Source organism: Protopterus annectens, chromosome 16.part0 (genome assembly GCF_019279795.1).
Source record: "Protopterus annectens isolate FY-2018-M chromosome 16.part0, PAN1.0, whole genome shotgun sequence".
Lineage (NCBI taxonomy): Eukaryota > Metazoa > Chordata > Ceratodontiformes > Protopteridae > Protopterus > Protopterus annectens.
Window position 1 is genome coordinate 454,888,460 of NC_056750.1, and position 23,449 is coordinate 454,911,908.

The 23,449-nt window shown below is 42.0% G+C and overlaps 1 protein-coding gene across 2 annotated transcripts in view; it reads right to left on the reverse strand.

Annotated features, from left to right (window-relative positions):
• Positions 1-23,449, reverse strand: part of RABGAP1 (RAB GTPase activating protein 1) — a 4,144,188-nt gene that overhangs the window by 3,613,880 nt on the left and 506,859 nt on the right. For both annotated transcript variants that reach the window (XM_044058459.1, XM_044058460.1), the window contains one exon: positions 3,360-3,570. In XM_044058459.1, the coding sequence (XP_043914394.1) occupies positions 3,360-3,570 (211 nt within the window). The remainder of the gene's footprint in view (positions 1-3,359; positions 3,571-23,449) is intronic.

Here is a 23,449-nt window from a genome sequence, read left to right on the forward strand (position 1 = left end):
ACCAGCGTTGGTCTTCCGCTTAGGATCCCCCCACTTCTTTTTCTTTGCCTATAATCTGATATCAATCCTTGACAGGGAAGGCAATCTCTAGCTTGTGGTCCAAATACATTTTTGTCCCCTTCCCATTCTATCACATTTCATTCTCTATTTCCTTCCAATACCTTTGGTCTTTTTTGCCAATTTTCTCCAATAAATTCCAGACCCTTCTTAGCTATTGTCTGTATCCCTAACTGCAGTCACTATCAGCAGAATCCCCTTTCTCCATTCCCATGTTGGCTTAGCTCTTAGAATACTTTCTGCTACTTAATATAATATTCTGTATGGTTATTTGGTTATTATTACTCTCCTTAAAGACGTGCATCCAAGATCACAGTCTCTCCTTGTTTCTTGAGCTTCTCCAGTTTCATCACCATCCCTTTCCACTTCAAATTATATTTTTCTGCTTGTACTGTGTGTAGGAGCCTTAACTGTATAGCTATGAAATACCCCTTCAAATGGGATAATCCTGGACTGCCTTGTTCTATTGGAAAAATCAGCTTATCCCACTTGACTCTTGCCATTTTCCCTGCCCACATAAAATCCTTCAGCTCAATTAATTGCTATTCGCAACTTCTCCGCTGGCTGATAAAAATATGCCTGCCTGTTTATAAGACAAGAGGGACTAAAAACATTGTAACTGCTTGTATTGTACTATCCATAAAAGAGAGTTTCCAACTTCTCAATTTTTGTATTAACTGTTTAGTCTCTTCCCACATATCCTTAGCTGCTACACCAAAATCCTTTTTAATCCATACTAAGTACTTTCTCATGTCTCCATGGATATTGCTGAAACAATGTGTGTGTGGGTACATCATTTACAGCTATTGCCTTTGTTTTAGCTTCATTAATTCTGTATCCTAAAAAGATATGAAACTGTCTCAAAATGTTTCACAACACTGAAATGTCTTTTTCTGGTTTCATCAGGTATAAAATATTATCTGCAAATAAAGGCAGCTTTTCTTGACTACCATACCAATTATATCCTTGAATTTCTGAATCGCTTAATTTCGCTGCCAGTGGTTCTACAGTGTTGGCCAAATTAATAGAAATCTGTGTATTTATTGTTTTTCACATATAACTTAATACGGGTATATGAAATGACAAACAATATAATTCATGTTACATGAGAAAATGTTCTGACACAATGTTCTAATATTTTGTGAATGACCCTTTGGCCATTATCAAGGATTTAACTCAGTGAGGCATAGAACAAACAAGTTCACAGCAATGTTCATTCATAGAAGCATTAAACGCCCAAGCTGAAATGAGTTCTTCAATCAGTTACTGCTCGTTTGTTATAGTCTTTTTTTCATCTCTGACTTCAAAATAGCCTACAAGTTGTCTATTGGATTCACCCAGCTATGGCAACATGTCAATAACATGGACCTCAAGGAAATTTGTCGCTTGTTGACTTTTGCGACATGGGGCACCATTGTGCATGAAGATAAAGTTCCATGTCCCTGTAAATCCCTTCTCTGCCTAGTCACACACCGAAAAAGGACACAGACATTGCTGTAGTACAGTTCTGTACTGTTACTGCTTCATGTTTCCCTGAACAATGTAAAGCCGGCCAGTTCCGAAGATGCTCATAACACTCCACATCATCACTTGAGTGAGGTGATTGACATGCTGAATGACACAATCATCCCGCATTTGCTTTCCAAACTGTTTAACATACTGTACTTGCTGATCTAAACACTGAATTATGCTCTCGTCAATGAAAACAACCTGTTCCCAATCTTCTTCTGACCAACTATGAAACTCTTTCATCAGCGCAGTTTTTCTGCCTTCATTTGGCAAGACAATTTCTGTTTCTTCAGAGGTCTGCAAGCTCGAAGCCCAGCATCCAGAGGTCTCTGAACAGTTCTGGAACTCACTGTAACATCCTGTTGTTACAACATCCCCTGCAGCTGTCTACTGGATGCCCTGTGAATCTTAACAGCATTCTCTGGATCAGATATGAATCATCCTGAGGAGTTGTGAACTTTCTGTGACCACATCTGCCAGAACATCTAGGTGATAACCCTTCACCGGCATTCAATTTCTTCCAAATTCGGCTGACAGACAAGCTGACTAACTCAAACCTTCTTGGTGATTTCTGATCCAGAACACCTTCTTTGAGCAGAATCTCAACTTTTGCACACTTTCATGGTGTTATATCAGCCAATTACCCATTTTTAAGACTATGGAGCGGTGTTGTTATGGTGTCATTTCTCTTTAAGTAGGTAAGTAAGATGTAGTAATTTTGTGCTAAACAGCTTTTCCTTAAAGAATTAGCAAACTGAAATGATTTTGTGAATTTCTGAAAAAAGCCAGACTGAAAAGTCACTAAAGAAACTAAGACATCTCCATTATTTGTCAAATTTCTACTAATTTGCCCAACACTGTAAATATAATACAAACAAAAAAGGGAAAAGAGGATACCCCTGCCTGGTTGCTCTGTGCTCACAGAAATTGTCAGAGAACCCATCTACTTGAATTTTTGTCTAGAATCCTTAATATATCCTTCTAATCAACCTTATAATTTTAAAACGGAATGCAAATGCTTCCATTGCCCTGCAATTAACTCCCACCTTACTCTGTCAAATGCTTTCTCTGCATCAAGATCTACTAACAATAGTCGTATTTTTTTACAATCTGCTTTCTCTGGATTATCAACGTTCTGTTAATTTTGTCAAAGGTTTGCCATCCCGCCACAAAACCACACTGATCTACATCTATCGATTTTGACATCACATTTGTCATTCTTTTAGCCATTTTAGACAAACACTTTATAATCATAGTTTATGATTGAAATAAGTCTGTATGAAGCAGGATCTGATGGGTCTTTACCCTCTTTAGGTATTACAGCCACAACCGCTTTCTTCCAGATGTTGGTGCTTCTCCTCTTAAAATACTGTTAAACAAAACCTTCCAGATCTTTATCTGTTTTTTTTTTCCTCTTAACTTCCTCAGGAATAAAAGTCAAGAATGTACTTGATACAGATCTTGGTCTCTACTTTAGCCTTAAAAAAAATTCTTACACAGCAGTAATCATGAAAACATTAGTATGCTGATGCTTTCTCCCAGGCAACTTTTCACTCAGCAAATACATGTCTCAGCTTCATACTCAAAGGTGCAAGTTTGTCCTTAAGCCACGTGGTCCTGCAAAGAGTATTTAACATGCAATGAGATTGTTACTAAAAAGTTAGTCAGCTGCTGATTCACAGTATTTGCTCAAGTAAAAATCCTCACTTGAGAAATGCATGCATACATTTTGTGGTAATGCATACCCCAAAACAGTGCAATAACTACTAAGTTTAATCAACAGCATGACATACCTTACAGTTCCTTCAGAAACATTTGGCACAGAAAGTGTCACATTAAGAGGGGTTTCAGTTTCAGACTGGCTCCGCAAAACAGCCATCATCCTCAGGGCCTCTGTTTCACTTCGTGGTGCATTAACAGTTGAACAGCCCAAGTAAGTCAACTTGCTGAACACAACACTATCTTCGTCAGGCACTGGTGTAGATGGACTTGAATCAGGGGAACCTGCAGCATTCATTACAACACAGCAACATTTTATTTTTGACAAACGCATGGTATGAAAGCAGAAAAATTAAGTAGCATTACATATAACGGAGCTACTGATGTAGCTTTTTAAATAAGCATTTTCATTCTTTCTGAACTCTGGAATCAAACTGGACAATGTGATCACACTATGCTGTGATTTTTGGAACCCGTCACTAGCATCTGTTTACCATACTTGTGAAATATTAGTCTCCCACCTAAAAAAAAAAAAAAAAAAAAAAAAAAACTTTTGGGGGGAGCTACATCTGCTTTAATAACATTAATGGAAATGCCCCAACATGATGCAGATTGCGTCCTCTGCGGGGGCTGCCATCTACCTCTAAAGAAGATGTTTTTTCATACATCATGAAAAAATCCATCTGGTCTTCTTGAAGGCCTTCCTGAAAATGCACTGAAGTTTTTTTCACCCTGGACTAAACACACTACAAATTATTTAAGAAAACATTTGCAGACAGCAAAGGGTACATATAGCTTGGAATCAATGAGTATTAGAAAATAAAACCATCAAAAGCAAGAAAAAGACAAACAAGTCTACTAACATATAAAGCTTGTTTTTCTCAAGAAAAATTTGAGACACTAAAATATGCAACAGACATATTTTAGAGCAAATCCCTTTGGCTGGGTTTACCCTATTCCCCAGTCAAAATTCAGTATCATTTTACACATTTAAAAGTGAAAAGAATGGACAGTGTTCTCTCATAATGCTTGCCAGGATGTCAAGCATCAATTACAATAGCATGACTGCCCCCTGTGCCACAACGTTTTCCTTATCCACCAGTATGTAACTTCATGCACATCAAAAAAGCAGTGACGGTTTTCATCCTCACTAATGCCAAATAATACATTAGTATATACCTACCTGGCTTACAAGGAACCCAAAAAGAATGATGGCTTGGGAGACAGATACTCAAACCTAGCAGGAAGACTGAAGATCTCAGTTAATGGTTACATATAAAAATAAATTATGTCTTACCATAACGTTCCACCTGTGTTTTGATCTTCATTCATTCATCACTGACAGGTTGTCGGTTCCATCACTGGAACTGAGCCAGCCTTATACCAAGCTTGCGCCAGCCAAAAACTCTCAAGCTAAGCTTTTACCCATAATGCCTTTCTCTCCGTTACCTCAGATCGAGTTTGGCATTATTAGTAAAGCAGAGGCCGTTTCTGAGCAAGTGCCCCAAGTCAAGAATTGGACCCAAAGTATCCCCAGAAGTCTTAAATGAAGATTAACAACACAGATGGAACGTTATGGTAAGACATAACTTCTTTATCTGATGTTGTTAATCTTCATTCATTCATCACTGACGGGACAGTCTCTCCAGCTACCTTGTGTCACTTGGGCGGCCCTTATGGAAGAATATTCCTGAGCACCATTGAGCCAGAAAAGGCTCTTCCCCTGGAGATCAAATCCAATTTGTAATGAGTTATAAAGGTATGAGGAGTAGCCCACATTGCTGCTGCACAAATATCGTCCATAGAAACCGTTGAGTGAAACGCCACAGAAGTGCCATTGATCTGGCGGAGTGAGCTTTAATCTTCTGTGGTATAGCTTTATTTTCATGGTGATAAATGAAAGTATACAGCCTCTGACCCATTTAGAGAAGGTCACCTTAGAAACTGACTTTCTCATTTTAGAACCAGAAAAAGATATAAATAGCTGGCCTGATTTGCGCATTATTTTTGTCCTATCTAGACAGAATCCCAACTGTCTGTGTACGTCTAACTAATGCTGACAGTACTCACCTTTATTTGAAAAATTAGGGGAAAAACTGGTAGGTCAATAGTCTGGTTAATAGAGAGATCAAAAATTACTTTGGGGAGGAAAGAAGGATTCGTCTGGAGTGATACTCTGTCCTTGTGGAAAATTAAATAGGGACTATTTATGCATAGAGCGTGGAGCTCGGAAATACACCTAGCTGATGTGATGGCCACCAGAAAAAAAGACTTCCAGGATAAGAACTTGATGTCACAAGTTGCTGCAGGTTAAAAGGGAGGTTGGGTCAAAGACTGTAGTACTTGTGTGAGATTCCATGGTTCTATCGGTTGTTTGATTGGGTCTATATTATAAGATTGATGGTTGAAAACATCGAACAACATATTGTCGATGTCTTCAAACATCGACCTTATAAAAAGACAAAAACAAAAAAATAAGTACCCTAACAGGTCTTAGCAGGGGGGCAAGCCAGCCTGCACCCCCCACACCCCCACTACTTAAATATACCAACTCAGAGACCACACTACATTGCAGTAAACAGATTTCCATTTAAACGCTGGAGATTCTGAGCGTTTAATATTCTCGTGTCAACATTGTCAGATTTGACATTGTCGACTTTCGAGAATATAATATAGACCCGTCTGATTGGAGGTCTAATGTGAGAGATTCCTTTTAAAAAGGTTTTACATAGACAATGTGAGATCAAAGAGGAATTCCCAAAACCATTATGAAAATATGAGATGGCAGCCAGGTAAACCCGTACAGTTGAGACTGCAGCCCCATCTTCAAAGAAATTTGAAAAGTAATCTAGCACTGCTGTAACTGGGGCTGAGTGTGGGTCTAGTTCCTCTGCTTAGACCACATTGAAAATGTCTTCCATTTGTTGAGATAAAGTTTCCTGGTGGATGGTTTGCGAGATGCCAGAATAATGTTACGTACTGGGGAGGAAAGGTTGTGCTGCCTGGTGATCAGTGGAAGTGGAGAAACCAAGCTGTCAACTTGAGACTGATAAGTTCAGGTGGCTCAACCCTTGGAGGGGTGAGAAATCAGATCTAGAATTGGATCCAGAATCCATGGATGGCATAGTAAGTGAGGCCAGAGAAAGGGGAACCATAATTGTCAAGGCCAGTAGGAGCTATGAGGATCACTTTGCTTTTCAAATGAAAAGTTTTCTTCACGAACTGGGGAATCAGAGGAATGGGGGGGGTAAAACAAAGAAGTCCTGTGGGCCAATCGTGGACTACAGCATCCCTCTGGGACTCTCCCTACGGGGGGTTTAAGGCAAAGTAGCTGCTGCATTTGTGGTTTAACAGGAAGGCAAATAGGTCACAGCAAGGCTGGCCCCAACAGCTGAAAATTTCTGTCGCTATGTGCGGACTGAGGGACCACTCTTGAGGCAGAAGAAGACATCTGCTCAGTTTGTTTGCAATCACTGTGGAATCCCCAGGGATATGCATTGCTATCAGAAAGCTGTTAGAAGCTATTGGTCATTGCCAAATTCTCATGGCCTCTCGACATAAGGGGTAGGACTTGGCTCCTCCTTGCTTGTTGATATACCAGACTACTGACATGTCGTCTGATTGGACGGCAATTGTTCCAGAAGGAAGGACAGATTGAAATGCTTGCAATGCTAAATGCACTGCCCTCCGTTCTAGTACATTTATATGCAGATTGGTCTCTGTTGTGGACCATGTGCCTATGCCCATCATTCCCTGAAAATCCCCCCCCCCCCACCCTATCAGGGAAGCATCCATGGTCAAAGTGGCTCTGGGTTGATAAAGATGGAAGGGGGGCTTCCAAAGCTCTGTTTCTAGCCTAATCCACCAAATTAGATCCTGTTTGCATCAGTTTGTTATTTGAATTTGAAAGGACAGATGATTTGGGTACCACTGAGATAACAGAAGCCATTGGAGGAGTCTTATGTGAAGTTCTGCAAGAGGCACCACTGGTATAGAAGCTGCCATTGAACCCAGGAGCTGGAGGGCTTCTCAAGCTGAAACTTTGTCTTGACAGGGCATCTCCTGGAGTTAGTTGGAGCCTTAGTCTTTGTAACCTGTGATCTGGGAGAGAGACTAAACAGGACTGGGTGTTGGGACACTGCTCCTATGAATTCTATGGATTGGGTCAGAGTCAGGTTGGATTTCTCCCAATTTATAGAAATTCCCCGAAGATTCACCAAAGAGAGTGTATTTTAGGACTGTTACTAGTAAATGCTTAGTGGGGGTAGTAAGGAGCCAATCATCTAAATATGGAACACTCTGAATCCTTGCAATCTCAAGTGAGCTGTTACTACTGCCATGCATTTGGTGAACACTCTGGCGGCTGTAGAGAGTCCGAATGGTACAGCATGGAATTGGTAGTGACTGGCTCCTACTGGAGCGTTTGTCCATTTTGATGTGGTAATATGCATCCTGAAGGTCCATACAGCACATCCAATCACCTTTCTCCAGAAAGAAGAATGGACTAAACTGTGACCATCCGGAATTCTGCTTGGGTGACAAACTTGTTTAAATTGCTGAGATCCAAAATTGGTCTCCAGTCCCCTATCTTCTTCTGCACAAAAAAAAATCTAGAGTCTGTGGTTACTGATTGCCAGGCAGCGTGGTGCAGAGAGGAATGTTCCCAGACTGCTTCCAGAGGAAAGCAATCAGGCCGCTCTCTTCAGGACCGCTGGTAGGGCTGACCAGAGAAGGAATTTCTAGGTCCTTGGTTATGCAGGCCCCCTCTGCTCGGTAGGAGCATCTCCCAGAAGAATTACCCCTCTGCCGCTGGGGATGAACTCGTCTCGTGTGTCACAAAAAAGACCCTGAGACTTTTTGTGCCACAACTTTTCACTCCTCTGATTCCTGGAAAAGGAACGCTGGGGGGGGTGGGGGTGGAAAAGAATACACCTACAGCAGACAGGGTCTTGTTATCCTTCTCACACCTGGCTAGAGTGCCCTTCACATTAGGGCTGAACAGGGAAGATGCTTCAACTGAAGCGTTCAGGAAGGAAGATTTAAAGGGGTCTGTGAAATCACAAAGGCGCATCCAAGCATGACGTCTCATAACTACTAAACCCACAGCTCTTGCCGCCCCATCAGTGGCCTGGGATATTAACCTTGTGGACGAGTTTGATATCAATTCCAGGGTTGCTAGCTGCGAGGCAACCTTGTCGCTAAACTCATCAGACACTTGTCCTGATAAGGTCCCACAGAGTTCAGCAATCAAGTCTCTTTGGAGCCTAGTAAAATCTACTAGATAGTTCAAAGACCGAATGGCAAAGGTTGATGAAGCAAAAACTCGCTTCCCTAATCTGTCTACTGCCCGGGACTCCCTGTTAGGCAGATGAACAGTCTGGCTCTCTTCGGCTAGCTCTTTCTTTGTGGCTGCAGCAGTCACCACCATAGCATCTAATGGTAGACCTTTAGACCTATGTGGGCTCTCCTCGAGGGGGGGGGGGTAGAATTTTATCTGGTCTCAGTGGGATTGGCTTGACAGAGTCAGGATTCTTCCAGGTGCACTGCACCACAAGCTGGACTAGCTCGTCTGCAGGTGGGGTCACCCAAGAGGTAGATGGACGAGCACGAAAGGCCTGCAGGAAAACTAATTCCTCAGAAGAATTTTTGGGCTTCCAGTCACCCCACGGTTTCAAAATTTCAAGGATGTCTCCAAAGGAGACATCTTCAGGGGGTGACCATAGGGACCCTTCCCCTTCATCGCAATCTGTACCCTCTGTAAGACACTCCTCAGGGGAGTGTACGTGCTTCCTCTTGCACGACTTTTTCCATGGTACCTCTTCAACGAGAACTTCTAAAGAGGACTCAGAATTAGGGGCACCCTGTCATAGGTCTCCTGAGGCTCTTATGCTTGATGTCCCAAAACAGTAGCTTGTGCTAGCTGCAGCTCAGGGGGAAGACACGTCTGGGGCTCTGACGCCAAAGGTTTGCCTAAAGAGGCAAGGGCCATCTCCATCGCCTGGAAAGCAGGCCCGCCCAAAGAGGGATGGGAGCCTGGAACCGAGAAAGACAACCTCGGAACCGGGGTCACACCCTGCTCCGTTGAGCCCACTCCCAAGAGAGGAGCCTCAAGATGGATTGGTACCGACAGGACTCCTGGCACCGTGGACAGCACCGTAGACACACTTGGAATTGTACTCGGCACAGAGGAGCCTGTAGCGCAATCCTGGACCTGAGGAAGGCCTGGCTCCCAACAAGTGGAAGGCCAAAGGGTCTGTTCCGGGGCCACAGTAAGATCCACTAGTGGCACACAGGATGTGGGCATCGAAAAAGGCATCTGTGTTGAAGGCTTTGAAACCTGTAAGGAGGTCAAAGGAGGAGAACAGGATGGAGTCCGTGGAGAAATATTCCCATGTCCGACAACGGTTGGGTATTAACGGGTATAGGAATCCCCCTGGCTGTCAGCAGCTGGTCCAGAAGGCGCACCACATCTAGTTCAGAAAGGCTCCTGGTGGATCTGGTGGACATCCCTGATGGGGACTCTGGCCGTTCAAGGAAGGGCTATATATCTGCTCCAGGCAAGGATCCACTGACGGGGAGTATCGGGTCCGTGTTTCAGTGCCCAACGGCACCACTGTCTCGAGTTTGGAGACAAGGGAGGTAGGAGTTTCCACTATAGTCGTGAGTACAGTGGGTAAGCTCAGTGCCGTGACGACACTACTCCGAACCGAAGAGGGATTGGAGGTGACAATCTGAAGTTTAGCAATGGATGGTGCCTTAGATACTGTCTGTCCGAAACAGGCTCCGACGACACTAAGATGGTTGATGGTACCGAGGTCAGTGCTGAAGCAACTGTTTCCTGTTTCGATGACCATTTGGGTATCTACGGTTTGGATGGCCTATCCTTATCACCCGAAGGTGAAGAAGGTACAGAATGTGGACTCTTTTTCTCTTTAAGAGTGGGTGAGCCCTTTGATGCAGTAAGATCCTCTGAGGGCGTCTTAAGGAGGCCCTTTAGAAATAACTTATTCCTGCATTCATTCAGGGTACGGAAGCTAAATCCCTAGCAAATAGATGAAGATGGTTGCATAGAGAAATGAACTCCCAAACAATACACACAGTCTTAATGAGAGTCACAGTTAGGCATTTTATGACAGCATTTCAGGCCTGGTTTAAAGCCCAACATCCCCTTTTTCTCAGACATACTGAACACATACAACAAATTAACAAACAGAAAGAAAGAGATTATTTTTTTTTCTTTTGTTTTTGTTATGAGAAAGGAGAGAGACGTAAGGGGAACAAGGAAAAAATACCAGCAATGGTATTTAAGGATTACCACAACGGGCAAGGAGAAAGGCCATACCAACAATGGTACTGAAGTTACCAAAAGGTAATTAGAGGAAAAAAGGGAATAAGGTGCTCCGCAGAAACGGTAGAGAGCAGCAACAGACAATGAGAGATAAAAATAAGGAAAGATGCAAGAAAAATTCTTATCAAAGTTTTATCAAATATCAAAAAAATATTAGACTTAGCTGAGAGCTGGCTTGAATGCAGCTTGACGGCTACGTGGCAAAAGAGATCTGGGGCAACAGGGAGATGGGCATTATGGGTAAAAGCTTATCTCGAGAGTTTTTGGCTGGGGTGAGCTTGGTATAAGGCCAGCTTGGGTCCGACAACAGAACCAACAACTTGTCAGTGATGAATGAATGAAGATTAACATCAGATCACAAAACTCTCCTTGGTGGGTCTTAGGGAAGTGTAAAACATAAGGAAAATTCACAGGACTCCGTCATGTCAAAAGGCTGTGTATCTACTTACCATAAATGGTGATGTTAGGGTCTTCACTGCAGTAATGACTTTTGGAATTTGCTTTTGAAGAGTGAAGGCAAGACCAAATACCAGAGACTTGATCCTTTCTCCCAGCCCTGCAGATGCCCTCCTATCAGATTTTAGGACAATATGATTTGAAGAGTCAGACAGTGCCATTTCTTCAGGTCTTTCTTGTGTCTCTCACCAGTTGAAGTTACACTCCTTGCTGCTGGCAGGGAGCACAACCTACCCAGCACTGCCCCCCAGGAAAGGAGATGACAAACAAGGGAAAACCAATGGGTTAACATAATGGCCCTAATAAGAAAGGGGGGGTAACCCCATTCCAACCCAGACAAAAAAGCATGCAGAGAAGGCAAGAGGGAGAAAAGGAATAGTCACTTCACCAGTGAAACCATCAGAACATCTACAGTAACACTAAGTACATACACAAGTGTACTATGTTCATCGTGCTGCAGTAATGATCTTTGGAAAGATTCTTAGAGCTGAAGGGGAAAGGGTGGTTGGACAGAAGGATATGCAGGGTGAGATGAGCCCCTGCAGAATTCCCCAACCATAGAAGCTGCAGCTCAGAAGAAGTGTGCACTGAGGACCAGGTGGCTGCCTTTAGTATGGAGTGGACAGGAACTCCTCTTGGAAAGGCAGTACTTGCCATTGGCCATAGTGGAATGTGTCCTATTGTTAAGAGGCATCTGCTTCCCATGGTGTCTGTAGCAGAAGACGATACAACTGGCAACACACTTTGAAACAGTCCGTTTTCTGACACGCTTTCCTTCTTTACTCTAAGCAGATGCCACAAACTAATAAGATTTATAAGGCTCTGTTCTGTGCAAATAAAATCGGATTTGCCTATGTACATCCATGGAATGCAGGCTCTTTTTCCTTTGTCCTGGAGGTTAGGAAAGAAGAATTGCAAGTGAACTGTTTTTTAGAGAGATTTCAAAAACGACCTTAGACATAAAAGAAGCATTTATGAGCAAGAAATCTCTGTCCTTGTGGAAATTAAGAAAAGGTTCCCTTCACATAAGGGCCTGCAATTCAGAAATTGTTCTGGTGACATGAGGGTCACCTACAGGGCAGTTTTCCAGGTGGTGAACTTGATGTCAGTCAATGCAGCAAACTGAAAAGGGATAGAGCAAGTTTCTTTAATACAAACCAAGTCCAAGGCAGGGGCAAGGTCTCCCCCTAGAGAGCTTCAAGTGAATGATACCCTTCAGATATTGTTTCATGGTATGGTCTGAATATAAGGGTGGGAGGGTGCACAAACAGGGCAGGCAGAAATGGCAGAGGTGTGCATCTTAATGGAAGCAAAAAAAAGTCCTTTAGAGTAGAATTCTGTAAAGTAGGAGAGGACATAGGGCAATTTTTGCTTGGACAGGTTGCTGCCCTTTAGATATGCACCAGTGAACCCTACCCAATCTGCGCATGTATGATTTTCCGGTTCCAGGTCTCCTAGCTGCTTTGAGGATGCAAATGACATCCTTATCAAAAAGATTTCTGAAGGGTATGAGGATCATTTCATCTACCCAGCCAGTTTCAGTATTGCCAAGTAAGGGTGTATAGTGGTCTCCCTGTTCTGGGTTAGAGGATCCAGCTCTAGTACCAGCACACAAGGCTTCTCCCTGGTCATTCTGAGGAGCATAGAGAATCAGTGCTGTCTGGGCCGGATGGGTGACACCACAATCACCCTCGGCCCATCCTCTCTGATCTGCTGAAGTAACCTGGGGATGAAGGGTAGGGGAGGGAAGAAGGCGTATGTCCCTCCTGGTCCAGTATGAAAGGACCCTAGAGCAAAAAAATAAGTTAGGTACTCATCATAATGTTCCACCTCTGTTGTCTATTTTCAGTCTTCCTCAATAGTAGGGTTCAGATCCGCCCATCAGATCCAACCTCTGCCATTATTTTAGTTCATGGCCACTAAAAAGCTCTTGAGATCCTCCCTTATCCATAACTCACCAACCTCTAACATACCTCAAATCTTGTTTGCAGGTTAACATAATGTAAAAAATATCATAATATCCCTGGTAGAAGAAACCATTACCTGGAGCTAAACATAAGGAACAGTGGTGTCCTTAAGTTCTCGTTCTTCCAGAAATCAATTGTTAAAAAGTTTGGGGGTTGGTGGGAGTGGAGATAAGGAAGAATGAAAATAGACAACACAAATGGAACATTATGGTGAATACATAACCTTTTTATCTGATTATGTCAATTTTCATTCATTCCTCAACAGTTGGGACAGAGTCCCCAGCTACCTAAAATCCTGAGTGGACTCCAAGGACATTCCTGTGCACAGATGAGCCAAAGTTTGCTCTTCCCCTCGAGACTAGATCCAGTCTGTAATGAGTAACAAAGGTATGAGGATTAGCCAAAGTTAAAGCCACACACAGTTGCCATGGAACTAACTGAATGGGCTCTCAAAAGGTTTTGGTAGGAACAGACCCAACTTGTATTCAAATGCTACACAATCTGCCAGCCATCTGGCTATGGTTACCTTTGCCACTGACTTACTCAATTTAGAATCTGCAAAGCAGACAAATAATTAATCCATATTTCTAATTTCTTTTCTTCTAAGTAAAAATATAATTGTGAACATCCAATAAACGCATCATATATTCACATCTGTTTGCTAACTTAGAAAAGAAGACTGGCAGACTAATGGACTGGCTGATGTTAGATTCAGACTTCACCTTAGGAAGGAAAGAAGGACCGTTTCTAATGTCACTTTATCCCTGTGAAAAATCAAGTAGGAAGGTTCAGAAGACAATGCTTGAAGTTCTGAAATCCTTCAAGCAGAAGTGATGGCTACCAAAAAGATAGTCTTACAGGTCACAAACTTTAGATCACATTTTGCTGCTGGTTCAAAAGAGGAATTAATCATGGCCTGCAGTACCCAATGTAAACCTCATGGAGAATTTAGATCTTTATAAGAAGTCTCATAAAAAGGTACCTCTTAAGACGGCCTTAGAAAGTTTAGATGAAGCCAGTGTGGAGTTCTCAAATCCAATATGAAAATCAGACATGGATGTTAATTTAGCTCTAATGGTTGAGAATTTAGGTCCTTCATTGAAAACTACAGCGAAAAATTCAAGGACACTTTGTACAGGGGCTGAAAAGAGGTCGATATGTTTCTGATGTGTCCAAAAAACAAACCTCTCATTTACCTTTTTAGGTTTGAGATATCTGGGTGAATCATGCCTGTCAGAGAGACAGGAGGTCTGCAAATGGATCCAGAATCCAAGGTAGGTAAATTAGAGGAGGACAAAGCAAAGGGAACCAACATCTGTTGAGGCCAGTAAGGTGCAATGAGGTTGACCTTGCTCTTCAACTGGAAAGCTTTCTGCAAAAATCTGGGGATCAAGGGAGTTGGAGGATGCACAGAGGCGACTGGGAGGCCAATCTTGTAGTACAGCATCCCTTGGTGATTTCCCCCAGTAGGGAGATTATGGCAAAGAAGATGCTGCACTTGCTGTTTAGGAGGAATGCAAAGAGATTGCAACAAGGCTGGCCCCATTGGTGAAAAATCACTTCTGCCACCTTCATACTGAGAGACAACTCATGAGGTAGTAGAATGGAACTGCTCAATTTGCCTATCACACTGGACTTGCTTGGAATGTGTGTTGCTATTAGAAAACAGTTGGATGAGATCAACCACTTTCATATTCTGAGGGCTTCTTGACACAAGGGGCAAGACCTGGTTCACAGACTGGTACTAGGCTATCAGCCCTAGGGCCTATACAAGCCTAGCCATAACAATTCCCTGGCTATTTCTTCCCACACAATTTACTTCCCTGGACCCCTGTCTAGCAGGGCGACTGACGTGATCCCCGGGGTGAATTTCCTTTCTCCCATCCAGTCGTCAAGGTTCGTTTTGAAGAGGGCCAAAGAGGCACTCTGCTTGACATGTATGGGCAATCTATTCAGAGTCTGGGGAGTCTCTGGGTCAGGAACCTAACCCTCCAGCATGTTTTGTTTATTGTGATGACAAGGTTTAGATCCCTGGAGCATGTGGCTCTGAGGGATTGGGATTTCTTTACGTGTAGCATGTCCAACAGCTGTGGGTTTGACATGGCCTTGTATGTTAAGCAGAGATCACCTCTGAGTAGACTATATGCGACAGAGTATAGCTGGAGTTTTTTAAGGCGGTCAGCATAGGGCATCTGCTTTAGGCCTGTGATTCTTTTAGTGAGGTATTTCTGTGGCCTTTCCAGTTGTTGCAGATGTCTTGAAGGTACATAGCAAACGGGGCATTGTATTCTATAATGGGTCTAATGAGGGATGAGTACAGTGGGACAATGACCTCCTTTTTTCTGGATGAAAAGCCCTTAGTGATGAGGTGTGCCACATAGGATTTCCTGACTGTTGTGGCGATGTGGTTATCGAAGGTGAGACCACTGTCCACCTGTGTCCCTAAGTCTCTTATCACACTTTTGGTGTTTAGTGTACTGCCACCTATATGGTAATTCACGGATACATGTTTTTTCCCCAAAGGGGATAACTATATATTTCTTGGCATTGAGCTTGAGCCCATGGCTCTGGCACCAAGCATCTGTTTCTGTTAAGTCCCTTTTGTAGAGTATCAACATCATTTGGGGATTCAATAATGGCTCCCAGTTTGCAGTCATCTGTGAACTTTGTTAGCCAGAGTCCCTTAGTGTTGGCCTGTACTTCAGATAAGTAGACGCCAAACAAGAGCGGTCCCAGGACTGAACCCTGAGGTACTCCACTTGTCTGGAGCTGGATTTGGAGTCTGCTACTTTTACAGTGTGGGTTCTATCAGTAAGTCAGTTAGCAACCCATTGGGTGACGTAGGGATTAATGCCCAGCTTAGTAAGTTTATCTATGATTCCAGAGTGGGGGATGGTGTCAAAGGCCTTGGCAAGGTCTAGATAGGCTGTGTGGACCACCCTACCATTGTCCATGGCTCTGGAGACTGATTCAAAGAAGTCAATCAGGTTCAGGAGACAAGATCGGCCCTTCACGAACCCTTCCTTGTTTGTTGATGTACCAGACTATTGGCATACTGTCTATCTGAATCTTAATTGTCCCAAAAGGGGGAAGAGTCTAGGAAGGCCTGCAATGCTAAAAGCACTACTCTCATTTCCAGGACATGGACATACATGTTAGCTTCTTCAGAGAACCAAGTGCTTTGGACTTGTTTTCCCCAGGAGTGCCACCCAACCCAATCTGGGATGCATCTGTGGTCACAATTGCCTTGGGCTGAGGGATAATGAAAGGACAGCCTTGCAGAACCTGATCTGATTGAATCCACCACCAAAAGTATCTCTTGTATGCATTTGGGCTGCAATGGTGGTAAAGAATAGACCACTGTCGTGCTAATATCAATTGAAAAATTTTCATGTGAAATCTTGCTAGAGGAAATAGGACTATAGCTACAGACACTGATCGTAAGGCTTGTAGAATCAACTGGACTGAGATTGCGGTTCTGCAATTTAATCTTCTGAACAGGAATCTAATGGTTTGTACTCTTGAGAAAGGAAGAGAAGCAGTCACAGACACCATGTTGAAAATTGCTCCTATGAATTCCAATGTCCGAGACAGTTCTAAGTAAGATCTGTTGTAAATTATGGTCATCCCCAGATGGTAACAAGTCTGGAGTACCTGACCTCATGCTCTTATTAGTAGATGCCTGGTCAGGGAGGTAATGAGCCTGTCGTTCCAAGTATGGAAATACTCTATCTCTGCAATCTTAAATGAGCTCCTACCACTGTCATGCATTTGGTGAACACCCAGGGGGCTGTGGTGAGACCAAAGGGCAGTGCTCAGAACTGATAATGACTGGCTCCCACCTGAAAGCATACAATCATCCTTGCACAAAAAGGGCAGAATGGACTGAACCATGACCATTCAAAACTGTGAGTGTCGAAATGGTTTGTTCAAGTTGCAGAGATACAAAATTGGTCTCCAGTCCTGTGTTTTCTTTGGCACTAAAAAGAATCTTGAGTAAGTTCTGCATTCTGTCTGGTGGGAACTCCTGGATGACATTTTTCTAATAACCTTTCTATTTGTAGTGCTGCTGCTTTCCTGTCACTGGGTCAATCAAGAAACTTACATAGAGATGAAGGTGGAAGGGAAAGGGAATTATATAACCTCTTGAAATAATTCTCTGTTCTTTTTTAATTTCTCCAAGTCTTTTGCATTTCTAATACCATGATGGGAACAGATCCCAATTCTAAGTCAAAGTACGATTAAAGTTCATGAAATTAGTATTGTTTCACTCTTTAATGTCAGCCAGAAGTGCTCTTCGCAGCACTCATAATGTGCCCAGTAATGACTCCTCCTGCAGTTAGTATGGGATTACATGTATTGGTAACATATCTAAATACAACTGAAGATTCTTTTTTTATAAGAACCGTTGCTCCTACTAGTATTGGAAACGTCTGGGTACCTTCCTTACACATTGCTCTCATTTCTGCCTGCAAATCTTGACATTTTATCATTTTATGTCTGTCTACGCAAGACACTGCAGTCACTGGCTGTAGCGATTTCAGTGATCAATGCTTCTTCTGTCTTCTTTTCATGGACCACTATATCCGGTTTTCTAGCATCTATCTTTCGAACTGTTGGCAATGGGCGAGCCCATGTGTTGCAGACTTCATCATTTCCTATGATGCTTTGTGGCTCATGTTTCCAGTGTTTTTCATCCACCTCAATACCAGAATGTTTGCACAATCCCCAGTGTAACAGTCTTACCGCATTATTATGCCTTTCAGTATACAGTCCTTCTGCCATTAGTATGTCACATCCAGCAACGAGGTGTGCAACTGTTTCCAATTCTGTTTTACAAAACCTAAAGTTGTCCGTTTCTCCCACATATTCAATGGACTTCGTAAACCAATGTGTACATAGCGCACTATCTTAGGCCGCCAATATTAACTTTTCATCCCTTGGTTTGAATCTGCCTCTCTTTAACCATTCCTGCATTCGATCCTGATCAACATGAGGTTCTTCTATAAGTTTTCTATACTTGCAACTATACTTGTGCATTTTCCAGATTTCTTGCCATCTCATCTGGTCCTTCACCTTATAGTCTTTCTTTTGGTTTTTGGCACACTCAGTTGCTCCCTGATTTTTATCTATTTTGCTTTGATTTCCATTCCTGCACAACGCAGATAAGCTTCTACTAGAATAAACAGAGAAGTCATATTAGCCTTATTCTCCTTACGTTTCAAAACTTTCACTACATTTGGGTCTTGTGAGATCAGTAGATGTGTGCAGTCGCACTCTTGATGTGGCTAGCAGAAGGCAGTCAACAAGACAAAGGAGCACCTCCTTATCCTGTGTGGCTTGCATCATTATAGCTAGCCCAGCACTAAACCTCTCCATCTCCCCCTCATCTCTCACTTCAGATCAATTCAGACCCAATCCTTTTGGCAATTTCCAAAATTAAAAATGTTACCTTCATGGGTCTTGACAAGATCTCTGTATGTATGCTGAAAAGTACAGTCATTTCCCCACTTACCACAATTGTAGATGTTCAAGTAGATCAATGTTGCAGTACTAATCCTTGGAACTTCCTGCAGTGCAGAAGCCCATAGTGGCATGATTTCTAGAGTCTTACCATCATCCCAAGCAAACAGATGCTCAATGACAGACATCTGGATTTCAGGGTATACGAATGGCCATTTAAAGATGGTTTGCTTTCAGACAGGCTTACCCTTTTTGCCCCCTCTGCAAAGGATACCAACAAATGGTCTGCTCTATCCAGGTAGTATCTGAACTGTCTGTGGACATCCAATGAGTGGAGGATTCATTACACATTGCTCAACGGGCTTGGCAAGAAGGCCGAGTTCTGAAAACACCTTGGGTTTGTTCTGAGGGTTACTCTGTCCCTGTGGAAGACAATGAAGGGCTCTATAAATGAGAGCATGCAGCTCAGAGACTCTTCTAGCTGAAGTGAGTGCTGTAAGGAAGGTGGTCTCCCAGGCGAGCATCTTGATAGGCGCAATAGCAGCTAGCTCAAAGGGAGGCAAAGTAAGTTTTTACGGAACATAGTTTAGGTCCCATGCTGAAATGGGATCCCTTCTGTGAGGTTTCAAGTTAATCACCCTTTTAGAAACTGTTTCATGTTAAGGTGAGAGCACAGTACTGGAGTAATCTGCAAGCAGGCGGAGACAGCAGAGGCATGGACCTTTACAATGGAACAAGCAAAGACCTGTTCAAATAGGTGTGAAAGGTAAAGCAGTACTGAACTGAGGTCTGCTTCTGCTGGGACAGTTTATCAGTCATGACCTCAGGATGGAAAACTCTTCCATTTTGCATTTATGATTTTCTGGTATTAAGATTTCTTGCCTCCTTTAGAACATATAGCACCTCTTTTGGGTAAGGCATCGAGGTGATGTCATGACCCAATCCTCCAGACAGCTAGACTAAGCGATGGCAGCCCTGATTTGGCTGAGAAAATGTATGACCTTTGGAGGTATGCAAAACCTCCTCTTGCTGAGGGTGAGGAGGAGAGAAAATCAATGTTGTCTGGGCCAGAAGGGGGATATCAGTATCATGCTGGGCCTGTTTGCCCTGATCTTTTTAAGCACAGTCGGAATCAAGGGTAATGGGGGAAAGATGAACAAGAAATGGTGTATCCACATGAAGAAGGCATCTATCTTTCAGGCTTCCTCCTGTTGTGTTCTGGAGCAGAACTTCAGAAGTTGTTTGTTGTGGACAGAGGCAAAAAAGGTCTACAGCAGGGATTCCCCACAGAGTGGCAAGATCCAGGAATACTTCCCTTGTTATCATCAATTTGCTTGCATCTACTAAATCCCTGCTAGGGGAGTCTGCAAGGATACTGCTGTGGCCTGGGATGTATAATGGTATAAGAGTGATCCCAAAGTCTTGGGCTAACATCTAGATCTTGTTGGCAAGTCTGCACAGTGGGTAAGACAAGGTTCCCACCTGTTTATCTATCACATGACTGTGGTATAGTCTGTCCAAATTTCCTGAGTTCCTGGGCTTAAATGCTGTCAGAAAGCTTTTATGACCAGGGTAACTGCTAGCACTTCCTTTAGATTTGGTATGCAACTTCCTCTCTTGTGGGGACCAAATGCTCTGCTACGTCTGATCTGTGGGAATGGACTTGTCTGCCTGAGACAGCATGAATGTTACTCCTGGGTTCTTTTGCATGGTGGCCTTCCAGCATAGAAGTTCTTTCTTGACACAAGGGAACAAGGAGAGAAGGGTTTCTAAGGACGGAGTGTGTTGCTACCAGATGTTTTTGAGAAACTGTTAAAGTTTCCTCATACATAGTTTTGCAAAAGGGACCATCAGAATACATGAAGCCATGTACGCCAAGATCCTTAAAATAATTTAGATCAGAGAGTACTTAACCTACTCACAAAATAACTTATCTGTCAAGAAATCCACCTGGTCCTAAAGGATCTGAATGGAGAGATAAGGGTCTGAAAGAAGAGATGATAAAATCAGCAAAAGGAGAGAAGTACTGCTGGAACTGAATTCATCCTCAAATCTTGGAGAGTACCTTCACAACGTAGACCCTGTTTTTCACAAAATCTCACCAAGACGACACTAATATATAGACTGTATTTTACATAGCATATATCATGGACAGAATTAAGTTAAAAAATAAAGAAGATGGCAGGGTTCACAAGTCCCACAATAAAAAAGTGCCCAATCCTGGTAGGTACACTGGTACCAGGACTGGAAAAAATGACAGTGTAGAATCCTCAAGACATGGAAATATTCCTACAATAGAGCTAGGTCAGGATTAGCAGAGGATAGCCCCTCAATTGTAAAAGGAAGTAGCAGTCCACAAAAACTGATAGACCAGAAAAGAGCCACACAAACGACAGATGGACTACTGAAGATAAGAAATTAGGTATTGTTACTATTATGCAAGAAGCCCAGAACTTCCAGACAAAAAAGATATACAAAAAATTTGAGAGAGAAATTAGAGGAAAGAAACATACTTCCACAAGAAATAAACTGTCAAACTTAAAAATAAAAAATTTGTGTTCATTAAAACATCAGATCCGAGAAAAACACTATATAGACCAAGAAACTTTGTGCCGTTTGGAAAAAGAAGCAACTACTGAGTAAGTGTGAAAATTTAAAGAACAAAATTTTGAGATGTTTAAAGGGTATAAAAAAAGAAATATGGGCATGGAAAGAAAGATCTGATATGGTTCAATAGTTATACAACGGAGAAAGCCAAATTAATCAACACAAAAAAGGCAGACCCAAAGACATTTGAAGAGAAATATAGGCAAAGGCATCCTGATAAGGGAAAAGTTCACAATAAAAAAATTAGCTCACAAAGAGGGAATGTAAAACAGAAGATTAATCAAGCAGAAGTTAAAAAAATAGAAGCTGAAGTTAAGAAATATTTGCTAAGTGAAGGATTCACTGTAGAACGTATAACACAGGTCATATCACAGAATGGTGGAACAACTAGTCCCCAAAGTAAGGAGAAATAAGGAGCAGGAAACATCTGAAAAAATACGGACATGGGAAACAGATTTAATATGGTGCAATATTTATGCAAATAAGAAAGCAAAGCTAATCAATATAAAAAGAGAAGCACCAAAGATATTTGAAGAGAAATACAGGCAAAGACATCCGGATATGGAAAGTTTTACCATACAAAAAAGAAAAAGTAGAAAAGAGGATTAGTAATGGAAAATTTAAAGAAACAAACTGAGGTTATGAATTACCTGCAAAGTGAAGATTTAGTGTAGAAAAGTTAACTGATAACTACACAACATGATAGAGCAATGGATACCCAAATTAAAGAGAAACCAGTGGCACAGGAAGCATCTAATCAGTTGACATATGAAGATACTTTGGAGCCTCTCACAGGAGACCAGTACAGAGTTCAGTTGGAGCTACACAGCAAGGGAAAAAACAGGAAAAGGCAGCAACTCTGATGCAGTCATTGCCATGTAATGATAGGCCAGTGAGCTCCCATATGAAAGAGCAATGGATGGCACCGGGTGAAAATGGAGAGAAAGTAGCACAGGAAGCAGCTTTGGACATTTCTGTAGAATGCCCGCAGGAAATGGCAAACAAAGAATGTGCCCTCAGTTTAGAAGAAAATGATCTAAGAGAAGAGTTGACTTAATAGAGAGGGATAGACATATTAAAATCAATGAAAGAAACAGACTGCAGAATGTCAATAAAATAAAAAAAAGTTAGAAGACTGATAAAACAAATGAACACAGTAATTAGGACTACCCGCAGAGATTCATGTGATAGAAGTAAACAGGATACATTACTGTGCAGCCAAATTTATAACAGAAAGTCATGCCACAAGAACACAGGGTAGTAAGAGAAAGGACAGAGAGAACTCGAATGTCATCATTTTTGAATAGAGAAAACTATACAGCAATTAAGGAAAGAAGTGTCACTGTTAGAATAGTACAGAAGATGGAACAGATCAACAAAAATACTCAAAGACAGACATGATAAAAGCAATGCGTGATATTACAATAGATCAGGATTTATCAAGCACTATCGCAAATGAACTAAAAATATCAGCACAGGCAGAAAAACTTAGAATATGCACAGATAAATATAAAAGAAACGTACAAAATAAGCAATTTACTGATGACTCAAAGTTTGAGAGAGAACTGGGAAATAAGGTAAAAGGAACTGAAAGACCAACAAAAAAAGAAGAAACATACATTTTTGGAGAAGTATTTATGAAGAGCCTGTGAAACATAGCAGAGATGCTAAATGGATAGAAGTAGTCAAATAATGAATAAGAAGTTCAAATGTACAGGATATGAAATGGGATGAAATAACGGCCAGAGAGAGATTGAAACAAAGTTAAGAAAAGCCTCTAACTGAAAAAAACCCTTGCTCAGATGCAGTACCTAACTTTTAGCTAAAGTATTAACATCTTTACACAAAATATTTAACTACGAGTAAGAACTATTTATATGTGCACCCTGAACAGACACCAGCCTGGATAACAGGAAAAACAATGCTCCTACTCAAGAGTGAACTTACAAGCTAAACAAATGTCAAACAGCAGCCAGCACACAAAATGAGGAAAATATGACTTTTAATAAGTCTCCAGTGTCACAGACCGGTTTCGGCAAAAGGCCTTTATCAACAAAAATTGATAAAAGCCTTTGGCCGAAACCGGACTGTGGAGACATATTAAAAGTCATATTTTCCTCATTTTGTGTGCTGGCTATTTGACATTCGGATTGCCTTTTTGAGCTGTTGCACCTGCCGTCCGAGCAGAAGATTGGGTTGTTGGATGAACTAACAAGCTACCCTAAAAATTATTGACCAATAACTTGCCTTCAGACGACGTATAAACTACACACTGGAATTGATACAGACAGAGTTTATAGTAATTTAGGAGAAAACTCAATTA